The sequence below is a fragment of the Alligator sinensis genome, unplaced genomic scaffold (genome assembly GCF_000455745.1).
Source record: "Alligator sinensis unplaced genomic scaffold, ASM45574v1 scaffold284_1, whole genome shotgun sequence".
Classification (NCBI taxonomy): domain Eukaryota; kingdom Metazoa; phylum Chordata; order Crocodylia; family Alligatoridae; genus Alligator; species Alligator sinensis.
Genome location: NW_005842105.1, coordinates 1,270,002 through 1,294,674, shown reverse-complemented (window position 1 = coordinate 1,294,674; position 24,673 = coordinate 1,270,002). Strand labels below are relative to the sequence as shown.

Below are 24,673 nucleotides of genomic sequence, written 5' to 3'. Positions count from 1 at the left end.
AATTTGTAGAAAAGGAATCAGAAAGGAATGATACAACTTCATAATATAAAATGTTGTTTGTCATATTTTTCCCCATCAAAGCATATACTAGGGGAGTAAGGTGTTCTCGGTTTTGTACATACCAGAATGCCAAAAGAGAATCTCTGCTTGCAATTTGTAAAATCCTGAAGAATTACGATCTTCAGGTTATTATTTTAGTAACTTGCAACATTGTATTTGTATCCATATTCAGTAATCAATCACAACTATTTAACATTTGATCGTATACCAAAAAGTCATACTTGCTTAATTGATGAAAAGTCATACTCACCTCAGTTAGGAAAGTTGGCAAGTTGGCAAGATGTTGGAATTAAAGACAATCTTTTTTTCCCTCAATATTATGTAAAATTAATTTGATAGTCCCAATCCAATTCCTTATAGACAAACATATGCATGATGAAATGCAATGCACTTGTTGGTAGCATTAGCAAGACTAAGTGGAGTGAACTACCATCTCACTCCTACATACATCCCCCTGAAAATGCAACTGAGGCCAGGTCTACATTACAGAATTTGGATATTGTATCTATGCTGATGAGAAGTATATTTAAAAAAAAAAACCCCCAAGCCCAAACTCAAGCCAGCTAGCTATACAGGTTTTCCTCGCTTTATGCTGTATGTGCGTTCCTAGAAAACAGTACATAACTTGAATTCGCATAGAGGGAGCCCACTTTACAATGTAACAAATAGGGATAGACCTCAACTGTACTGAGCCACAGACCCATTTCTATCACTTTTACACAACACTTTGGTACTCACCAACAGCAGACAGTATACACAAGCACAGGGCAGTATCATTGTGGGAGTGGTAACTACAGAAACATGTTTCACAGACAATGAGTGAGGAGCACAGATCCAGAGATTATATTTTGGTGCCCATCACTCCCACAGCGCTCTGCACAAAGCAGCTGACTGTGGGCTTCCACCACACCAGTTGCAATTTACCTCACATATAACCAATTTTCAGTATGAAAGGGGTCATCACATAAGAGTGAATTTGCACATACAGAACCCGCATAAAGCAAGGGAAGCCTGTACTGGTAATATCCCTGGTATAGATACAGCTCTGTTGACAAGCAGATGCATGTGCTTATGTTGTGGAACAAGGTGGTATACCCACCTTAGCAAGGGAAAAAAAAAAACTCCTGTCAACATATGCTATGTTGGTCGGGGGGGAGGGGAGGCTTATAAGGAAGTTCTGACTTAAGTGGGTTGAAACTCAGCTGCAGGTATTCAGTGGTTAATTGTCTGGAAGGCTGGGAGCAAGTTGAAACTGATGACTAGTTGATGAGGATGGAGCCAGAAAGGTTAAGAGCTCCAGGAACAAAAAAGTCCCTTTTCCTTGCTTAAAGGAAGACGGCATATTTGGGTTAGGTTGGGCTTTTTCTGGTGGTTGTGAAGCTTCTCTAAGAGAAGTCAAAACTGTTTTGAAAGCCTGAACTGACAGCTTAGATAGACAAACCCTTGAAGTACAGTACTTCAGCCCAGGCTTAGCATTTTTGGATTGGCCTTCAGAAGCAATTTACTGTAATTCCTTTTCCAACCTAATTTCCATGGGTTTTTTTTTAACAGGATAGTACCATTGCAAACAGAAGTAGGGTCAGAATAAGGAAAAGAAGAGTGTCTAATTGCTCAAATCTTCACACACGTGAAAAAAGGAGTTTAGGATAGCCTTTTACCTTCAGCAGCAACTTGGCTGGTATCTTCTCAAGTCACAAATTGATCTGGGGTTTCCCCAGAAATGGAGATTACTGGGTCCCAAACGCCAACTGCAGACAGGGGACCATGGATAAGTTTACATTCTCAAGACTATCTTTACATTTCAGAAGGATAGAAATTCTCCATGTTCAAATGTCCCAACAAGAGAGTCTGGAGAGTTCTTCAAAATCTGTGGAAAAAATCTGAAAAGCAATCTGAATCTAGATTTTTCTGCATTTTGGGGAAATTATGTGTCCAAGTCCAAACATCCATCATCACCTCCCAAAAGGAGATAGATTTTTTTTTTCCACGGAGCCTTAGGGAAGTAATGAGGTAGTATCCAAAGCCATGAGCATCAGACACACACTTCTGTTAGACTCCTTGAACATCTCAGCCTAAATTTGCTTTAAAAAATAGCTGCTATACATATCAACTTGGGATTACATTGTCTTTTTAGAGTATGTTTGATTATATTAGTTTGTTGATTTTTTAATAGGATTGAATAACCTGCTTTCCTAACTGTAAAGACAGCTGCATATTGATTGTTTAAACAAAGCTTGTAAATGATGCATTGCAACACGTGGTAAGAAACATTCTTTTTACTTTTGTGAGTTGTCCATTACATACATCCTATAACAATCAATTGACGTGTGACAATGCATAAGGACACAATTTTGCTTGGATCCTGCAATAAATTGTGCAGGTGCCTAATTTTGTATATGGAAGTCCATCATAGTGACCTCTATGTGCCCAAATGTTTGCAAAATGTGGGACTTTCTCTACCTATGCACTTACATTATTAGTTACAGGACTCTTTCCATGGCTTATGTTGGTCCAGATTTAAAAAGATTTAAGTGGAATTTTTGTGACGTGTATTAGAAAAAGCAGAACAGTCTGAAGCTTCAAATTATCTTATAATAATTGCTCATACATATTTACAGGAGTGCAAGAGTGATGAAGCCATGATGGTCCCAAAATTATGTGAGAAGCAAGGATTTCTTCAGGTCATACCTTTTATTTAGTCTAACTTTATCCCAACTACATTGTTTTTCCAGTAAAAGATGTCACCTGAAGAAATCCTTGCCTCCTACATATTTAGGCAACTTTAAAGGATGATGTCTATGATTATGAAACTAATCCTTTGTTCTTCTATTCCACTTCTCCTTGCCTCACAACTGTGAAAACACACAGAATCATGTAATTTTCCTTGGGCAGCAAAAATAAGCATGTGTAGTCAAGATTAATATATTTCTGTAGCTGACAGAAGAGTTTTAACTATACAAGAAACTTCTTTCCTGGAGTTAATTACAGTGCAGTAAAAATCATCATGTCATCTTTACAGTGTGCAGGGTACCACTTGAGTTTTATCAATAGGGTCAGCCTGTATACATGCATGTTCCTTTTCAAACATCTGTTTTTCCTACTTCAAGAAATAGTATTAAGCATTTATCCACACAGCAGACAAAAGTTGATCCTTGAGTTTTTGCATGCTGTGCCTGCTCAATCATGGAAACAATCATGGAAATTGCTCTTCTGCAATTATGGCAGAATGTCATGATTCTGAAAGGGTGTGCTGCAAAAGTGATGCAAATGTCTGCGAGAAGTTAAATGTTCTCCTCCCCTGTCTGGCACTGTGCCTGTTCCAGATACTCCAGTGTCACCTGTGGCTGCTCTTCTAGAGACTGCTGCAAAACAGGATGGATTGTTGAGCATTTGCTTACCAGTGCTCTCAAGAAATAGTAAATGAAATGTTAACACATCTATGACTTGACTACTTGTGAACTTAGATGTGTCTTGTGTCAGAGCAGTCATAGGCAACCTATGGCCCACAGAGCTATGGTTTCAGCAACAGTGTGCCTCTGCCCATGTTGCACCACAGTTGGACACCCAGGGCTTCAGTAGAGGGAAACTCCACCTGCACTGCATGGCGGTTGGGTGGTATGAACTCTGGTGGTGGAGGCTCTGTCTGCATTGTGCCATGCCACAGTCAGGTGGCAGGACATAGTAGCAGAGATGGAGATGTCCTAATGCCCGTCCATACTTGCTCCCCCACCCTTAAGTGGAAAATGTTTCGACCCTTGTGTTAGAGAATTTAAGGCTAAAATAGACCACTCTTTAAAAAAAATAGTTTATTTGTAGTCTTTCAAGTTATTGTATAAATGTAAATGGACATATTCATTTTTTATAATGTATATTACACAGTAGCACCAGTACCATATTTAGAGTCAGAATCCTAGGTGCTACGCAAACATACAACAAAAGACAGAACCTGTCCCCACGGACATACAATTTAATTAGTATGATGTGTAATTTAAAAATGTTTACATAAAAGCCTATATAAATTAAGGGCTGCAAAAAGGAAGAAGATGCTGAATGAATTAGAAGCTTAAATATTATAGTACTGATGGTCTGTGGGTCAGGACAGAACTTGAGAAGCATTCAGTAAAACTAACTGAAGCAGGGGAACTGTTATGCTGCCTTTTTAGGAATTAAGCTATCTGGACACAGATTTCCTACTGAAGTCAAAGGGAATGAATGTCCTGATCAGAGGATTACACTTAAAGTTTTGTGCTTATGCCATCTCATTTCCTATATTTCCTGCTGCAATTCTCCACACTGCATTTCATGGTGTATCAAAACCCTAATCCTAAATTATGTTTTTTCTTACTGAGAGTAGCTTTGCTTTAATAAAATCATAGGAAAATGATTGTTGGCTTGATAATGCATGCATAATCAAACTATGGGACAATGACACTGAACACACTCAAAAACCCTCCTATTGCAAAAAGAGTATTTGGTCTCCTCTAGGATAAGACTATGAACTTTACTGCACTGTTAAGTTACAAAAGAGTACAATAAAAAGGTGACCGCTAGCCAAGAACTTGTTTCTGCTTTTTCAGTGAGACCTGAGAGAGGGATGGATTTTATACAAAATGACCCACAAAATGTGTATGGTGGTGAGGTGGAATGGGAATGGAGTGAGACGGACACAACTTTTGTTTTATTTGTGTGTACTAAGGAAGCCTGAACATTTGGTAGATGTTCTTAGAAAATAAAATTACTCCCAAAGACCCAACTTTTAGGTCTCCTATATACATCAAAGGCGGCAACACCTGTCTTTCTCCTCTCCTTTTTTCAGGTCACCTTGAAGTGCATCTCACAGCTACAGTCACATTGAAAGACCACTGTTATCAAGAAGGGATCATCTTTAGAGACTGGGATACCTCAGAGTTTACAAATATTGTGCCAATTTAAGGTGCTATAAAAAATGATGCAACCAACACTAACTGTGGTGCATGTAAAATTGATTTATTTGTCAGAAGATTTACATGTCTATATAAGAATGAGAATGTATGTGTTCATGGCAGTGAGGTAAAAAAAAGAAAAAAAGAGGGTCTACTTAGCAGTCTGTCAAATCACAGAGGTGATGCTTCTCCCTGTCAAGATCTATCTTTATGTCTTTTCTTGAAAAAGTGAATGGAGTTTAAGTTTGTACTGCACTACACCTTTCTTCCACAAAGACAACAGGAGTTACTTTTTGGTCTCAAATCCAACATACATTTTTCAGGGATGCAGAATAAAGTAAATAAATAACACAGAAGGATATCAAGTTACGTACTCATCCACTACACAGCTATACAGTCTGGAACTAGTGTCAGAAAAACCTTGCTGTTCCAAGAGATTAAGAAAAGGTTTAAAGGTGGATATTTCCACAGCTATCAGAATTAGCATCTGTCTTTAACTCAGACGCACACCATTTTGAAAACTATATTATCTTCCATTAATCACAATACATTTTAGTAGCTAGTGACAAATAACATGCAAACTTTCAAAACTAGCTCTCACTGTATAACAGTGGCTGCCAAAATCATGTCAGAACTTAAGAGGTGAGAGAAGACAGCTAAACTAATTTTTCTATATCTTAAGCCTCTCAAGTCTCTCGTTAAAAATATTTCCATTCAAAGGCACTTGTAGTAGCTCAACATGTTTCTTCCATATACTTGCATCTGCAGCTGTCCTAAAGTCCATCTATTAGTTGTCTGGTTTGCAAAGAGATAGCATTGAGTGAAACTGTATTTTTAAATTCAGGGGTCACATTCTACAATGTGGTCAGCAACAGGGGTAACTCACTTTATACTGACAATGTCCTTGTCATACTTCCTATTACTTTATTACTCCATATCTTAAGTCAGCACATTCCCAGTATCAAGATGCAACAAGAAATAGGAACTTGATGAAGAGAAAAATCATGCATAAGTAATCATAATCTGCTGACTCTGTCAGCAAGAACAATTATTCATGACCACCTATCACTGCTGTAACAGAAAGAAAACTGTTTTTACTGTACACTAAACTTTATGCTAGTGATTAGTCTGTACTTTGATTCTTCTTAATATCCAGGAGTTAGGGAAGTTTGGAATGAGAAGATCATCCCAATATATAAGAACTACTCCAGGACACAGGTAATACTACGGTATTAGTGGAATAAAGGTTAAACAAAATTGTCCTTCCAGCTCTTTCAGTGCTTCAGAAGAATGGCATCAGTTAAACCAGACTGCTGCTTGGCAGATAGGTTTCAGCAGAGGCAAACAACTCAGCACAGTGGTTCACTTCTTGTAGCAACAGCAGGTCTCCTCTTCTATCGGGCATTGCAGTAGACAGGGTGGAGATGGAAGAATGGCCCAGCTAATGCTGAGTTTTCCTGGAGAATAAAGACCCACCAGGTATGTCTATACCAATTCTGTAGTATTTCCAGACTGCTATGAAAAACTGCCCACTCCTGTTCTGCAAGCTGAAAAAATGTAGCCCAGTCACCAAGACAGCAGTGCAGGAGTACCCAATGCCGTTCTCAAGAACTTATTCAAGACAGATTCTGAGAGCATCCCAAAGCACATGCCAAAAGCAACCCTAGATTTTCTAGCAAGTGGCGTGTGCACAACAAAAGGAAGCATTTCTCTGTAGCACTGCATTCCTGTAATTGCTAAGGTGGGGGTAGAAATGTATCTACTTGGTCACTAGGAGAGGTACAAGAGGCACAACTCCCCAGACATGGAGTGACAGCTAACGTTTTAAACATTCCTCTTTTCCATTTAGATATGCACAAGAAATGTCCTTGACATCGCCTCACTCCATAGACAGAAGACCAGTGACCTCATCTCTCCCAAATGCAGAGGGGAAGGGAGGAGGCAGCTGAATACAGTACATTGGAGCAAAGAAGTTAGGGGGAGATTGTATTAAGGCAGGGATGTCCACTTATTTGGCCCTGCAGGTCAGATTGAGACCACAGGAATCCTCAAGGACCAGATGATCCACCTCTGGCAGCAAGGCCCTGAGACCCTGAATATGGTGGCAAGCACTTGGGGTGGTGGTGGAAGTCATCAAGCTGCATCAGCGTTCACCCCCTGGAATCTGGAGCCATGCCAACGCAATGACTAGCAGCAATGTCTACAAGCTCCACAAGCCTCCATGCTACCAGCTGAACAGCTCTTTATTAAAGACACGGGCTAAGAAGTGCATTTTAAAATCAGCTGTGGATTTTTATCTATACACATATTACACATTTAAACAAATCACACAATGGAGAAGGATTATAGGGAGGAAACAATTTTTACAGTCTACAAAACAGTCAAGGTACCAGTGAAAAATTATAATGTAAACATACTGGCAAAGTTTCTATGCACCTAGGCCTGATTTGTATGGGTACTAGACACTGGCCAACATTTTGAATTTTCAAAAGAAAAAATAATGAATTACCCCTCTTGAATCATACCTAAAGGAACACAGAACCTACATTAAAAGCAAGGTGTGTGCACGTGTGTGCACACACACAACTAATCCCAGCTGCCACATTGCTTGTTGCCATCCTCCTGTCCCGCATTAACCCTCATTCCTTTGTTTACTATTAATTTCATGCAAAGTTAGTTTTAGGCTGTAAATTCTTTTGGCCAGGGAGAAAGAAGACAGATCTTAAATTTGTAAAACTGGTAAAGACATTTTCGGTCACTGAGAAAATATTAACAATCAAGTCATCTGCTAACCAAATGCAAACTACAAAAAAATATAATTGGTCTGTTACATTTTTATATGTAGCAAAAACAGCATAAGTGACATCAGAGGCAGATTATGTTACATGGTGTTTACAAAAGCAGTAACCATTGCCATTATGTTGCTGGAGAAGATTCAGAGTTTGACTTTAGTCCCATCCTCACTAGAGAAATGACTGTCAGTTCCATATTATGACATCAGTGGACAGACTGTTGTGTTTCAAGTAAATATTCCTCTGGTTTGTGCACAAGACAACACTTACCCTTAACCAATGGGATTCTGAGATTTTGGAGGTTATTCTTGTCCTTTGTATCATCACGCACTCCCTGAATAAAGAACTTGTGACTTGATGAGAAGTCTTAGAATACGAAAGATCTGTTCCTAGTATTTTTAAAGACGTCATTAAACAGCAAGCTTCTATCAAACTCTAGAGACCGGTCCAGAACTTCAAAAATGCCCCTGTACTCTTCTGGGTACAAATGGCCTGTTAAAATGTTTTCTGGTATTTCTAACTGCTCTAAAACTTTATACCCATTGCCCAGGTTCCATGTGCTGAAACACAAAACAAAGTAAAAATCACAATGTGCAATTTCTTTCAGTTAGAAACAACAAAATATAGAACTCATATTTGGGCTCACTTCATTCTTTCCCAGCTCCTAGATGTCAATGACAACTCCCCTGTGCAACACCAGTTGTCTTCTACGAATACTGAGACCAGAATCTCAGTGTTAAAAAACTGGCACATGTTCCCTTCACAGGAAATTAACATCAGGCCTGAAGATACTGCAATACCAGGCCCACCCCAGGAAAACCACAGCAGCTCTAGCACCCTTCCTTTGGTGCCAAAAACACTACATTTGATTTTAGCCAATAAGGCAAGGATAGGTTAATGTAACCCATCTGAATAAAATACATGGTAGTGCCTATTAAGCAAAGTTCCTCCCCCCAACCGCTGACTCTTTTCAAGTCATAGTAAGCTACAACACTATACATTTTGACTTCCTTTTCACTCCCATACCTGAACTGTGTCTTTCTTACCCGTTTTCAATCATTCCTGTTTCTTCACTCACCTTAAATGTCTGGCAGAAGTCAACAAACAGGGCCCCAAACAGTCCACCCACCCAGAATCCCTCTGTCATCCCCCTCTCAGTCTGCCACATACAATCACTGTGGCCCCGCCCTCCATGAGGTGAAGCTGGATTAGCCTCCCCTGTGATTCATCTGCATGTAAGTTTTTGGAGCACCCCAGGACTTGTGACAAAAACAGCCACTTCTAGTCATGAGTGGGAGAGCTAATGAGCACTTGGATTTTTTGTGGAGGGTGTCTGGAGTACACAACATAGCTGAGCACTGCTGAGTTGTGGGGTTACCATGGCTTGAAATACAGGTGACTCTGGACCCAGCCCAATGAACTACGTAGCCCTTGGACTTGGACTCCTATCATGCAGTTTATACTACATTTAAGTAGGTAATTGCTGCTACAGTTGATCTTAGCCCACATGAGGCTGAGAAAACCAAAAGTGTGTTTAAGGAGTACCTGTGCTAAAACTTGCAGGTTTCAAAAAAAGGTAATGTATCAGTCCTGAATTAATTAAGTGTATGTTGCTAAATGCAAATTGCTACAACCATGTTTACTTTCAAAGTTATTGTTTTCAAATTTGTTCCTCACTTCTACGTGTGATGGGTGAGCAGGGTCTGACAGTAAGGATAGAGAGAAGGGGCTGCCAGGGGAAAAAAGTTAGGGGGAAGCACAGAGCAAAGCAGCTACCTGGCTCCCAGAAATTATTCTCTCTGCTGTAGCAGTGGGAAGGGGACAAATTCGAGGCAAACCTCAAATTCTGTACCCGGAAAATTATAATAAATTAGTAACTTTTCCATATATATAGAATCAAATTATTGGGGGGGAATGTCTTATAATCACAGTATATCCTTGCCAAACTTCAACTTTCCATCACTTTAACTGAGTACAGTTGTGCAAACAATGCTTGTAAACCAGGTTAGGAAAAAAAAAGGCATCTTTTTCTATTCTGATCACTCTGAAGAACAGCTTATAGTTTTTTAATCACAGGCCCTGGTTCTCATGGGGGACTTCAATCATTCTGACATGTGGGGAGGGCAATACAGCAGTGTGCAAGCAATACACTGTTGTTGGTTGTAGCTGTGTTGGTCTAAGGACACAGGCAGACAAGGTTCTTTGGGTAAACATAATTTCTTTTATTAGATCAATTAAATAGTTGGAAAAATTGTTCTTTGCAAGCTTTTGGGCACAAACACCCTACCTTTAGCAGATTCTCTCCAATGCCTGAAGAAGGATATTTGTGCCTGAAAGTTTGCAAAGAACAATTTTTCCAGGCAATCCAGGAAGTTTTTGAGGAGTTCTGGGGACAGCTTCCTGGTGCAAGTGCTGGAGCAGCCAACCAGGGGCTATGCTCTTCTTGACCCACTGCTCACAAACAGGGAAGAAATGGTGGTGAATGTACTAAAAGATGGCACCTTGGGCAGCAGTGACCACAAGATAATTGAGTTCAGGATCCTAAGGAAAGGAAGGATAGAGAGCAGCAGAGAAAGGACCCTGGACTTCAGAAATGCAGACTCTGACTCGCTCAGGGAACTCATGGGCAGGATCCCCTGGGAAGCCACTCTGAGAAGAGAAGCCCAGGAGAGCTGGCTATACTTTCAAGAAGCCTTACTGAGAGTGCAGGAACAAACCATCCTGATGTGAAGAAAGACTAGGCAAGTATGGCAAAAGACCAGCTTGGCTTAGCAGGGAACTCTTCAGTGAACTAAATTACAATACAGGAGCTTGTGAGAAGAGGAAACTTGGATAAACAACTAGGGAGGAGTATAAGAGTATTGCTCGGGCATGCAGGGATGAAATCAGGAAGGCCAAAGCACAATTGGAGTTGCAGCTAGCAAGAGATGTGAAGGGTTTCTACAAGTATGTCAGTAACAAGAGGAAGATCAGGGAAAATGTGGGTCCCTTATTGAATGGGGGAGGCAACCTAGTGTCAGAGGATGCAGAAAGGGCTGAAGTACTTAATGCCTTTTTCACCTTAGTCTTCATAGGCAGGATCACACTATTGCACCTGGCAGCCCAGTTCGGGGGAGGAGGTGAGCAGTCAACAGTGGTGAAAAACAGGTTAGGAACTATTTAGAAAAGCTGGATATATACAAGTCCATGGGGCCAGACTAGATGCACCCAGGGGTGCTGAGGAAGTTGACTGATTTGACTGCAGAGCTGCTAGCCATCAACTTTGAAAATTCATGGTGATCAGGAGAGGTCCCAGATGATTGGAAAAGGGCAAACATAGTGCCCATAGTTAAGAAAGGGAAAAAGGAGGATCCGAGGAACTGCAGACTGGTCAGCCTCCACTCAGTCTCTGGAAAATCATGGAGCAGATCCTCAAGGAATCCATTTCTAAGCACTTGGAAAAGGTGAAAAGGAACAGTCAGCATGGATTCACCAAGGGCAAGTCATGCCTGACTAACTTGGCTCCTTTCTTTGATGAGATGACTGGCTCTGTGGATGTGGGGAGACCAGTGGAGGTGGATGTGATTTTAGCAAGGCTTTGGATACAGTCTCCCACTACAGCCTTACAGGCAATCTAAGGACGTATGGGCTGGATGAATGGACTGCAAGGTGGATAGAAAACTGTCTGGAGCATTGGGCTCAGAGGGTAGTAATCAATAGCTCAAGATCTACTTCACAGCCCGTATCAAGTGGAGTGCCACAGGGGTCAGTCCTGGGGCTGGTTTTGTTCAACGACTTGGAAGATGCACCCTCAGCAAGTCTGCAGATGACACCAAGCTGGGGGGAGTAATAGATATGCTGGAAGGTCGGGCTAGGATTCAGAGTGACCTAGACAAATCGGAGGACTGGGCCAAAAGGAATCTCATAAGGTTCAACAAGGCCAAGGGCAAAGCTCTGCCCTTAGGATGGAACAATCCCATGCACCAGTACAGGCTGCAAAAAAGGACCTAGAAGTTACAGTGGACAGTAAGCTAAATATGAGCCAGCAGTGTGCCCTTGTTGCCAAGAAGGCTAAAGGCATACTGGGCTGCATTGGGAGGAGCGCTGCCAGCAGGCCAAGGGAAGTGAATATTCCCCTCTATTTGGCGGTGACCACCCGCACGCGCCACTGGCAGCATCAACAGCATTTTTCACAGGGGTTGCACCGCCAAACTCAGGGGGTGCACGTGCACCTGTGTGCATCCCCTACACATTACAACCTTTCTGAGCATTGGCAGACTCTCTAATTCTTGGAGGTTTTTAAGACTAGTTACAAAGCCTTGGCTAGGATGATCTAGTTGGGGACAGTCCTGGCTTGAGCAGGAGGTTGGACTAGATGACCTCCTGAGGTCCCTTCCAACTCTAATTTTCTATGATTCTATGAATACTAAATTGAACTGAGAGAGCAAAGAAATATTCCATTACAAATGCTTCAATATTTTCCCTGTTACTTGTCTGCTATAAAAAAAATAGTAAATCCAATTCTTCCTTATACTTACTTTATTATATCAATTAGTTTAGACTTCTGCTTAATAAGACACTGTTTTACCATCATGATAAAAGTTAATGAAGTAGCATCTGTCATAGCACCTGTAAATAAATTCCTTCGGGGAGTCATTCGTACTAAACATAAATGGTCATTTGTTATCTGCAAAAGGAAAGAAAGAATTAAGCTAGTAAAATCAAGGTCACTATGAAGCTTCAGTTGTCAATACAAGTATTGTTTTTCATTTATGTAGTGATTTCTGAAAGTAAAGCAACTCTAATTTAATAGAAAAAGTCTTGTCTGAAGGTGATGCTCACCTAGAAAGAGGTTGCAATAAAAAAACCCCCAAAAAACTCAAAACAGTATTCACTAGAATAATTCACAAGCAAGGACCTCAAACTCATCTGGCCCACAGGGTGCAGGGCCAGCCTCGCATGCAGTGCATGTCCTGGGCTAGCTCCACATGCAGCATGTACCAAATGGAACATGTAGGTCAACTCTGAGGCCAACAGGCAACACCGGGGCCAGATCCAACCTGTGGGCCTAATCTTTGACACTTCTAACCTAAGGATACATGGAATTTTCTATCACTTAACATTTAAAAATATATGCTACATCTCAGATAGAAATTTAGGCTAGATGCATAAAGTATTAGACAATGTTATATGATCAGTGCTTCGCAGGATATCAGACTAATACAGGGCCAGTTCCTTGTGGTCTTATAGCAGTCTAACTCATTTAAGTTATCTGCCTGAATGTGGAAAACTGGAGTGTAACTTTTGCTAAAACTATCATGTAACCCAAGCATATAAAGTTTTTTTTCGTTAAATCAAAGATTTTTTTGCACTAGCAGCAATGCATATATATGATCCAATGGATCTTTTCAATATCTAGTTCATAGACTTGCTGCATTTTCTCCCACCTAGGATAATAAAAAAAAATTAGTTGTGTTCAGTTCCACTTTTATTTAGTCACAATTCTGCATTTGCCTTCTTACGTAGAGAACACATCGCATATGAGTTTTCAGTAAATCAAAGCAACATTTAAATAAAAACATTTCCAATGAAATGGGACTAGTAAATTTTCTTATTTAAACTTGTAAAACTTGCCTAAAAATATCAGACTTCTTTGCATCTAAACAAAAATCTCTAAAGAAAAAAAGTCAAAGAATTAATCTTACCTGGCTCCCTGGTCTTGGCAATCTTGGAGTTTTTGAATTAGTTAAAAATGAGGACCGAGGCTCCTGGGAAGAAGAAAAAGCTTAACAGTTAAAATATCTTGACAAGACTTCATAATTTATTTTTAATAGAGGTAAACCAATGCATCGGTCCCATATTGTATCAGCACCAATATAAGGAAAATTGACATCATCGGCCATCAGCTTTTTTGGCTGATGTGGCTGATAATGTTGCAGATAAATGCCCCATGCACACGCGCAGCCGCAGCGCAGCACAGAGGTGGCTAGGAGTGCAGCCGAGCAGCATCTCGCTGGTAAGTCTGTTGTGAGGCAAGGGGCAGATCACGGCCCCCAGGGTGAGGGAGAGAGTGTGCCCCTGGAACTGTGTGCTGGGTGAGGCTAGGCTGCACCTGCAGGCTGAGGCTGCACCAAGCTCTTCCTGGCAGAGGGGTTGGGCTGTGGCTGCACTCAGGGCAGGCAGTGACAGCACGGGGGGTTGGGGGGGGGGGGCTCCAGCCACTTTAAAGTTCACTGTATTCCCTGCTCCCAGGGCTGCCACTGCCCACCCCAGCACAGCCCAGCCCCACACTGGGAAGAGCCTGGCACTGGCCCTACCTCTAGCCCACAGCAACAGCCTGCCCTTGTCCCATGCACACATCTAGAGGCACACACCCCCCATGCCCTCCTGAGGTGAGCAGCCGAGGGCCACAAGGGTAGCCTTGCCCCTTAACAGGTGCCTCCCCCCCGGTCACCATCTTGAGACTGGAAGTCCTGACCCTAACCCCTGAACTTTGCCACTGGAAGTACTCCTTTTGGGAACAGGGTTTGAAATCTTGGAACCGGAAAAAAATCAATTTATATACTAAAAATCAAAGATCTACAATAACATATCTTAATTTTATTTAAAAAAAAAGTGTGTGAGATTTGTGTGTTTGCTTCATGTATATAGAGGTGATTGCATAATAGCTCAAAATGAAGTCTTACTCCTATATATATTTGGGGGGAGGGGAGGGATGTGGGAGTATATGGGTTTTGTGGGGACTGTGGATGTGCGTGTGAGGGGGTGTATGTGGGCTGTGGGGGACGGTGTGGGAGTGTGTATGGAATTTATGTGGGGATGGGGGGGTGAGGGTAGGTAGGTATGGGTCTGTAGGTAGGTGTGTGTGTGGGGGGGGCTTGTAGGAGGTGTATTTGTGGGGATGTGTGGGTGGATATGGCATTTGTGAGGGGTCTATGGTGTGTGTGTGGTGAGGGTGGCTGGGAGTGGGTGTGGGGGGCGGTTGGGGTGTGCACGGGGGTGTGGGTGCATGTGCATGGGATATGTACGGGGCTCCCTTACAAAACATCCCCCCCCCCCCCTTCCATTGCACACAGCCCCTGCTGCCAGCAGCAGCAGCAGCAGGAGCTCCCTGGAGATCCATAATCCCTACAAATCCCAGGACTGCACGTAGCTGGGCTGCCAGCTCCATTGCATGGGGCTCACGTGCCCAAGCCCTGCCTCATGAAGCCAGCCTCATGATTGGCTGGGGCAGCAAGAAAGGGGCAGAGCTAGTCCAGCTCCACAGCGTGGAGCTCCCCGCCATTCCCCATAACCTGTGTGTAGCAGTGCGTGAGGCCAGGCCACCGGCTCCATCATGAGGGGCTCTCCCCAGAGGTGTGCAGCTCAGGTGGAGAACCTGGGAACTGTGTGCAAGCCCCATGAGATGGAGCCAGGAAGACCCCACGCCCCCACAAGCCTGGGCTCAGTGCTCCTGCCACCTCACCCTGGGCCCCTGCCAGCACCAGCACAGGCCCCCTGCCCCCGTGCAGCTCCCGCTTTGCTCTTGCCCGTCTGCCACTGCTGTTACCACCACTCCTACCCCCTGCTGCCATCACTTCCCCCACCACCGCTGTGGCTTTTCCCCTGCTGCTTCCCTACCTTTCTGCCTACCTGCCCCTCCATCCCTCCTCCCACTGCCACCACTCCCCCACCTGTGAGGCAAGGGTCAGGTGAGGGTGGGAGCATGATGTGCTGCTCCTGCATGAATGAGCGGGGCTTGACCCCATGTAAGCACAGCAGGGGCAGCCCGGGGCCAGGCCAGATACATTGAAGTGGTAGGCACCTGCCCAAGGGCTGAATAAAATTGCCTGGCAGGCTCGATCTGGCCCATGAGCCGTATTTTGCTCACGCCAATACAGTCTCTCAGCAGAAATCAAGTCTTGGTTACACCCAGGAAGAAGCCAGGACACTGCCATAGAAGCTGCATCTACAGCTGATTTCCAGACCAAAAAAAGATCCTAGTCTAAGTAAGTGAGGCCCATCTAATTATGTGATAAAGGGAAACACACCAGATCAAACATTGGCCTCACCAAAAACGAAGAGAATGTACTGGTTTTTAAGCTTAGACTATATCTGCTTCATTCCCAGACCTGAGAAAGGGTATTTTATACCCGAAAGCTTGCCTGGTATCTCTCCTAATTATATAGCTGGTTCAGTTAAAAATATTACAAAACAAATTTTACTTCTCAGAGCAGTAAAAAGCAAGAGATAATATAGATAGCAAGCCTAAAAAATCTGGAGCAGTTGCTGAAGGTGAGTGTAAAATGTTCCGACACATCAAGAAAGATTACCAGAAAAGGAACGGTGAGAGACAGAACACTGTCAAAAGGTGCTAAGGAGAGCACCATCACGCTGACTTTGGCAAAAAACTGAAATACCCATACTTAGATCCCGTGACATCTCACATTACAAACAGATCTAAGGTAGTGGGAGCAGTATAGCCGTATTAGCCTGGCACTCCACCAATACTAACATAGATATAACTTCTACTTAAGTCAGCTGATTTACAGTTCCATCAGGTATCTCTGTATAGCACTGCACTATGCAATGCAGACATACCAATAAGGCAAAGCCTTGCTCATGCTGTTCAGGTACATCATGGTTCATTTACAATGTCCTCCTATTTATTCATTCTGGGTTTTTTTCTCCCTGCTACCTGTCATTCATTCTCCCTTGTATCTAGTATTGACTGTGGTAAATCATGAAAATATTAGTCTAAAGAAAATGCTGACAGATCGTTAACTATGAGGCGCATTCCTATAAAAGCATTTTCAATACAGAAAACAAACAAGCAGTCATTTCAGAAGGCTGTGTACTATAAAAAGCATTTACATCAGAAAGTTAACACAGAAAACTCACCATGTGCAGGAGCTGAATTTCACATCCTGTTTGCCAAAGTACACTTAATGCTTGATACCTCCTCATTTGTTCTCCAGGTTTTGCAGTTAATACCTGGAAGAATGACAAGAATACACAAGACTAGTTCTATACCTATTTATTCCAAAATCCTTATAAAGGCAATTGGAAAAGGTTCAACTCAAATGTCATAGTTAATTGTAAGAGCCCAAGGTCAATTCTCTGTCTGAAGGTGTATTTGGTGTTCTACAAGTTGCACCACCCACTATTTTAAGCGTCTGTCCTAGAAAACAATACGAGAAAGTCTTGGTGGGTGTGTCTACAAGTGAGCTTTAATGTGCAGTAGCCTATTCTACTTCGCATTAAAACATCACAGAAAAAGCTGGTCCTGACAATCACCAGAGTGCTGAGGGAATTAGCAGAGGTCATTGCGGGACCCCGGCACGGCTTTACGAGCACTCATGGTGCTCTGGTGTGGTGCCAGAGGACTGGAAAAGGGCCAATGTGGTTCCCATTTTCAAAAAAGGGAGGAAGGAGGAAACTATAGGCCAGTTAGTCTTACCTCGATCCTGGGTAAGCTTTTTGAGAGAATTATCCTGGCGCATGTCCACGACGGGCCAGCAGAGAAGATTATGCTTAGGGGCAACCAACACAGGTTCCTTAGAGGCAGGTCCTGTCAGACCAACCTGGTAGCCTTCTATGACCAGGTTACAAAATATTTAGATGTAGGGGTAGCAGTGGACATAGTCTTTCTGGACTTTAGGAAGGCCTTTGACACTGTCTCTCACCCGATTCTCATTAAAAAACTAGGGGACTGTGGCGGCGACACCTACACAGTCAAATAGGTCACTAACTGGCTGGAGGGCCGCACCCAGAGAGTGGTGGTGGACGGGTCTTATTCAACCTGGAGGGATGTGGGCAGTGGGGTTCCGCAGGACCTTGGGCCTGCACTGTTCAAAATCTTCATCAGTGACTTGGGTGAGGGGGTAAAAAGCACCCTGTTCAAATTCACAGACAACACTAAGTTGTGGGGAGAAGTGGGCACACTAGAAGGGAGGAATAGGCTGCAATCGGATCTAGACAGGCTACAGGGGTGGGCGGATGAGAACAAGATGGGTTTCAACACTGACAATACGATGCAGTGCAAGGTACTGCACCTGGGGAGGGGGAACCAGCAGCAGACCTACACACTGGGGAACTCCCTTCTTGTCAGTACAGAGGCAGAAAAGGATCTTGGAGTCATTATTGATGCCAAAATGAATATGGGCTGACAGTGTGGAGATGCGGTCAGGAAGGCCAACCCTACCTTGTCATGCATCCACAGATGCATCTCAAGCAGGTCCAAGGAGGTGATCCTCCCCCTCTATGCAGCACTGGTCAGGCTGCAGTTGGAGTACTGTGCCCAGTTCTGGGCGCCGCACTTCAGGAGGGATGTGGACAACATGGAGAGGGTCCAGAGGAGAGGCACTTGCATGATCAGGGGGCAGCAGGGCAGGCCCTACGATGAGAGGCTACAGGACCTGAACCTATTCAGCCTCCACAAGAGAAGGCTGAGGGGGGATCTAGTGGCCGTTTACAAACTAGTCAGAGGGGAGCAGCAGGCATTGGGGGAGTCCCTGTTCCCCTGAGCATTACCAGGAGCGACTAGAAATAACGGTCACAAGCTGGCAGAGGGTAGATTCAGGCTAGACATCAGGAGGCGCTACTTCACTGTCAGGGCAGCTAGGATCTGGAACTAACTTCCAAGAGAAGTGGTGCTGGCTCCTACCCTGGGGGTCTTTAAGAGGAGGCTGGATGAACACCTTGCCGGGGTCGTTTGACCCCAGTACTCTTTCCTGCTATGGCAGGGGTTCAGACTTGATGATCTGCTCAGGTCCCTTCCGACCCTACCAACTATGAAAGCAGTGCTAATATGCTAATGTACAGCAGAATTGATCTAGCGCGCATTAAGTCTCACTAAAAAGGCATTCATTTTTGCTACTGTGCATTAGAGCAGCCTAAAGAGCCTTTATGTAGTGCCTCATATTAGAGGTACTAAACTTAATGTGCAATACAAAAGCACATTAATGAACGTGTAAGATGCGCCCAGTGTCATCTAAGCGCCTTTGTTTTATATCAATATTTTTAAATCTACAAAATTAAATGCTGAATTAAATTGTATATGAATTTCCATCTTGCCTTTCACTAGTTGACTTTCAGATATGAAAGAGTCTACAATAAAAGAACAAGGAAATTCAAAAGATGGCTCCAATTTTGGATACAGTTTAACTGACAGCAAGTAGATTTCATTTTTATATTCAAATAAGCACTATTTCTAATAGGGAGAATCATACTGTCAGTATAAACAGAGGGCTTAGCACATGTTACTTTTAAGGCCCAATCCAGGGACAATAAATTGTGACATACCACATGTTCATCTAATTTATGGTGCCATAAAATGACAAACCAGCCACAAAGATGTTCCACAGATAAGGTATAACTTGGCTATCCAAATCAGGATTGGGCACAGAGCAACCCTGAGCCCAGCTGGAGCCACGCTAAAATGAATCCATCCCAGGTTCAAGAAAGAGGGCCATTGCATCCTACACCCCAGGGCTGTCTCATGCTAGATCCTGATGCAGCCAGATCCTGAGGCAGCCTCAACATAATTGCTGACTTCCCAATCTGCAGGACAGGTTTGGCCTCAGGAGTGGCACAATTGGGATCTGAGGAATGATATCTGGAATGGGGCATAAAATTCCTCAGATCCCAAATGCCAAATGTGCTATTATTTTAACATCTGCTGGGGTCCTAGGATTTAATTTGTTAAAAACAGAGCCACATGACTGTATGAAAGTGAACACATCTTGGGCAAACTGTCCATTCAATCCAATATTACAGGTCAAACAACTTTCAGAAAGAAAACAAATGTTTCAGTTATTCCTGAACTAGGCAAAGGCAGGAGTGAGTGCATCATTATAGCGAGATTACATTCCTAAATACATATGTAATGTTTTCTGCATAATTTGAAAAAAAAAAAAATGGTTGATGCTGTATTCTGCTTCAATACACAATTTCTATTTTGACAATGCAAAGAATTTTCTCGAGTTGATGATGCAGACCCTGTCAGAAACCATGTTATTTAATAACCACATTATGAGTTTGAATTCCTCTTCCACTTGACCTGTCTTGCATAGTTTTTAACACATGCTTTTAATTTTAAAAACAATTAAAAGCATGTGTTCTATCTTTATATTATGTAAATATCTGGAATAATTGACTGCTCTTTGATGCACCTTTGTGCTACTAAATTCAAAGACATAACGAAAACTCATAGGAAACAGTCTCTCTCTCTCTCTCTCATACACACAGACATGTAAAGAGTCCTCAAACTTGTATTGTTGTTTACAAAAAAATTGTGTTGACACAGATCAAGTTATTTCATATAGAAGCTGGAGAGAGAAATTATTTTTGCCCCTCTTGTTACAAAAATATGCCTAAGAAAAAACTGTAAAGCAACACGATGACAAACTGTTTTAATTTTCTGAGAAGCATCCAGTTCTCTTCACTGCCAGTAAAATCTCTTGTACATACCTTGTACTCTTTCTCACTCATAATCATGTTCAGTTCTACTCTTCCACAATGGTATATTGAACGGCACTCATATAAGGCATATATAAGCTTCCACAGCAAATTCCTTTCCTTTCCTTGTGGGACGATTCCAAAAATTTTTACAGGTACATCTGTTTTGATAATGTGCAAAAATATCTTTAAAAATTGAATACATGTACTTGCACAACCTCAACACACTACTAAGCAAGCTACAAACACCACAAACTGAATCTATTTAAAGAGTATGGCTACTGTTCCCCACTCAAGGATGGTTTAGCATATGGCCCAAAGGCATCTAGCTGATGACTCCTTAAATCCTTATAGAAGAGTAGACAAGGTTCCTTGGGTGAATCTGATATGTTTTATTAAACCAAACCAAATAGTTGGAGAGTAGTTATTAAGCAAGCTTTCGGGTTCAAAAACGTTTCATCAGGCTAAGGAAGTTTCAGCAGTTGGTGTGAAGAGTAAACACTTGAGATGATATCTCTCAACAACCACTATTTTAGCTCTTACTAAATACCAAGAAACTTGAAATGACATTGATTATTATATCCAGGACATATAATTTTCTTGAGCCTCATCTATATACAAGGGAGAGTCTCAGCATAACCTACTCCATGTCAACCAAATTAAGTAAGGCCCCAAGGTATGGACCAAATTGCTCACATGAGTCTGGATTAGGCATGGTCAATGTTGGTGGATTTATATGTTAGTGTTTACCTGCTGTCCAAGGAACTGCTGAGATGCCCAATTTTTTAAAAAGTTCCACAGAGTCCATAATAGGTGGTTCGGACCACCCATGGTATCCTGGGTCCAACTTGAAGAAGTTGCAATAAACCACTTCTAATTGTCCATCTAGGTTGTTCTCTAGGGACTGAAAGCAACAGTGTAATCAGATTCTGAGTTTTTCATTTTCATCTCAACCAATTCATACATTTAACCACTTACTGAATCACTTAGAATGAAGTGATTCTCTGAGTACTGGTCAAAAATAAGATGCATCTTAATAAATACTACTCTCCTATTTAAATGTTGCATATAGGCCATCTGTCTCTGTACATCTGCCTTGCATCACACTTGATGCATCGGAAACTTCTCAATCAGATCTTTACAATGTGTTCTCCAGACAGTAACTCTTCCGTAAGGTTTCAAAAGTCACATTTAACTCATAGAACTCTAATGATAAATTAATTGTCTTAACACTTAAGAACTCTTAATTGTTCTTAACACTCTTGTGAAGAACTTCAACTACCAATTGCTTTACTCTTGCATCTCTCTGCAGCAAGGGTAAGTCTAAGCACATAGTAGTAGCAGCCTCCACAGCAGAGAGTGCTGTGGAGGGGAAAGGACAGCAGGGCATAGCTCCATGCCAAGCATCCCTTGTGCCAAACTGGACCTTGGCAGGCTAAATCAGACCTGCCTCGGGGCTGGATTAGTCCTGTGGGCCACAGGTTGCCAAGCCCTGACCTACAGACTTCTTAAAGTGAATTTTAGCCCCATTGTTACACAAGCATCTGTTTAAAGACTGATCTGTTTAAAGCCACAAATGTGAAATCTTACACAAACAAGAGACAACGACTGTCTATACCACAGAAAGAGTAAACAACATGAAAAAAAAATCCCTCAGTCTTTCATTTATACCAGTGATTCTCAACCTGGGTACTGTGCTATTCTTATATGAGTGCTGTGGCATGGCACACAACATCAGCACCTAGGCATGATTCACAAGATAAACCCAGTGATTCCAAATAGGAATCCATACCAGCAAAAATATTTCAATCTGTTTTTGAGCTTTTTGCAACGGAAGAATTTCTCTATTATTTTTCTGTAGTTAAAAAATAAGTGAAAGCTAAGAGCTAACATTTTCTGAGGAATGCCTCAAATCTGACAAGGTTGAGAACCACCAATTTATACTTACTGGAGAGGCTACAAGAAACATTAACAGATGTTAAAAGGGTGGGGGGCAGGAAATCAAGCAGATGTGTGAGGTTATGTTAATTTCATATTTCTCTACTTGACTACAAACTTCTGAGATACAAATCTCAAACCAGAAACCAGACCCATACCTGCAAACCTGGAAGAAAATTCATGTCACTCTCTAGAGCTATCACCCTGGTGCCTGCATTAAGCAATGTCCGGGTCAAGATTCCAGGACCTAGGGAAAAAACAATATTTAATGCTTTTCTTTAATGTAGGCTTCTAAAAGGACACAAGTGGCATAAATGCACGCACACACACACACACACACACACACACACACTCCTCAATAAGGTAGAAACTTTTTATACTGGGGTGTCAAAGATCTGACTCATGGAGCTGTTTCACCCAGGGGTTGGATATACTGTTATGGAGCCTTGCTGAGGAAGGGTGGATGAGGTGAAAGCAACAGCTGAATTAATCCCCACACCACTGTTGTTTGCCCCATAATTCTGTGAAGACTTGTGTGCATGTGCGCACACACACACACACACACTTAACTTCAACTGAAATACATGTGAGCAATGTTAAGTATGCAAGTGTGCTTTTTGTAGGATACTTCTCTCTCTCTCAAATCTGGTGTTATCTTGAGTTATTCTTCAATATTCTCTTCAAGCTCTACCAGCCCGAGTGGATTTTTCAATCCAGATCTACATGCTTTCTGTTGTAGGGCTGAGCAACTTTGGAACAGGAGTGAAGACTGTATGGTTACAGTGTAAGCAAGAAGACAAATTAAAGTGAGTCTGCATTCACTGGAAATGTAACAAAACAAAAGTTTTGAAATTAATGGTGTCAATCAATCAGTCAAAAAACTTCTAAAACTGAAATATTGCAATAAATAACAAAAATGACAACAAACATGCCTTCTCCAAAATCCACCTTATACGGATGGTTAGGAATCCCCAAAACAGCCTTTTCTCTTATTTATAACAACAGGAATCATTCCTCCCCTCTTCTCACACTGAACATCTTGTTGAGTTAATAGTGTCATTTTCCCCACAGTTTAATGCTCTGTACTGAATTTGATTTAGGATCTTTAGAAAAGTCAAAATGTGGAAATTTTGCAATAATCAACCTTCCAAAAATCCTACCCATCAAACTGTCTTTTCTTCTGTCAATTATCTGACTGCTACCCATGGGAATTTCTCTCTTCTCCAGTTTCACAGCCCTCCACAATGTTTTTAGTCATGGCCGTGCTTGCTTCTTCCTTCAGACCTGAAGGAGAATGCTTTGTATAGGTCTGTGCAGTTGGCCCAAGAAAAGATAACGCCTACAAAAATCCTGAGCCAATGACTGGTAATTCAGTGACTGTAGGCCTACAGCTTGGGACATATAGACCTGTTTTCACTAGCCACAACAAAGGGCTGATCCACAATACTAAACGAGGAAGAAAAATAACAAACTACCTTGGCTACAGAGAGCTGTAGAGCCCCACTGGCATGCTATCCCACCCGCCACAACAGATTCTGCCTGAGTACCCTGCAGCTCAAACAAACTGAGCAAACAAACAAGGAAACCCTGTGTGAGAATTAGTACCACGGTGAAGGACTGGCGAGCAAGGATCTCCCAGCAAAACTGCAAGAATCATAGAATCCTGGAGCAACAGGGCTGTGAGGAACCTCCAGGGGCAAGATCATCTCTGTCCAAACCATCCCCTACATTATATAATCTAAACTCTATGTAAGACAACTGTCAACCCTGACACAACACAGACCTAACACCCACACCTGCCACAGGTAAAGTAGGGGACACACAGCAGCCAACATCCTGCTTCTATGAAATGCTGTTAATGTACACTAAAGAGACCCCAAGGTAGACGGCCAGGCCCCTTACTACAGAGGAAAGCAACGCCCCCCCGGTCCGTACCAATCTGACCATGGCTTAAATTCCTTCCTGACCCCAAAGACGGCAATTGTCTGACCCGACGCGGAAAGGCAAGACCTACTCTAGCCAGGCGCCTCCAGCTTCGCTCCCAACAGGAGAGCTGACACAGCCCCAGCTAAGTCCCCAATAAGTCTGCAGATTCCCTAAAGACTCAGCTGTCATCCTGCGGGAGCAAGCGCTGACAAAGTCTGACAACTTCATCAGGAACAGCGCACACGTTGCCTTCCCAGCCCAGGCTGCAAAGCCCTGGCTGGGAGATGCGCTATCCCAACTGTTGGCCCACACGCACCGAGCAAGGCTGGCGCTCCTGGGGGACCTTTCGTTGGTCCCCCCTCCTTCCAATCCTGAGGCGACTCAGTGCCTCGGGAGCTTGGCCCCCTCCCCCAGGAGAGGCTCACCGGGCTCGAACTCCAGCACCACGGGCCCGGGCTTGGGCCGCCCTGCCGCGCCGCCCATCAGGCATCCCGCCAGGGCGCCGGCCAGAGCCGGGCAGGAGATGAACGAGCGCCGCCCCCGGGCCGCGCCAGTCCCCGCCACCAGCCCCGCCACCTCGGCCTTCGGCGGCAGTTGCAGCTCCCGCCCCAGCCCCCC

At 42.9% G+C, this 24,673-nt stretch overlaps 1 protein-coding gene and 1 long non-coding RNA gene across 3 annotated transcripts in view; one reads left to right on the top strand and one right to left on the bottom strand.

Moving 5' to 3' along the window:
• The window catches only part of LOC106722242, a 12,168-nt gene extending 5,203 nt beyond the window's left edge, over positions 1–6,965 (top strand). Inside the window, exons 2-4 of the long non-coding RNA XR_001358085.2 lie at positions 4,877–4,993; positions 6,252–6,461; positions 6,832–6,965. This is a non-coding gene — a long non-coding RNA (uncharacterized LOC106722242). The remainder of the gene's footprint in view (positions 1–4,876; positions 4,994–6,251; positions 6,462–6,831) is intronic.
• Positions 6,964–24,666, bottom strand: TFB2M (transcription factor B2, mitochondrial). 2 transcript variants are annotated; one of them, XM_006024505.3, is made up of 8 exons: positions 24,481–24,666; positions 22,288–22,376; positions 20,942–21,095; positions 20,204–20,352; positions 16,634–16,726; positions 13,459–13,521; positions 12,292–12,440; positions 6,964–8,334 (listed from the first exon to the last, which is right to left on the bottom strand). In XM_006024505.3, the coding sequence occupies exons 1-8, from the start codon at positions 24,536–24,538 to the stop codon at positions 8,142–8,144; spliced, it is 948 nt and encodes a 315-aa protein (XP_006024567.2). In that variant the 5' UTR covers positions 24,539–24,666; the 3' UTR covers positions 6,964–8,141. The 2 variants fall into 2 exon arrangements, with proteins under 2 accessions (XP_006024567.2, XP_025060931.1); XM_025205146.1 differs by having other exon boundaries at positions 6,965–8,334; positions 24,372–24,623.
• Positions 24,667–24,673: the final 7 nt, after the last annotated feature.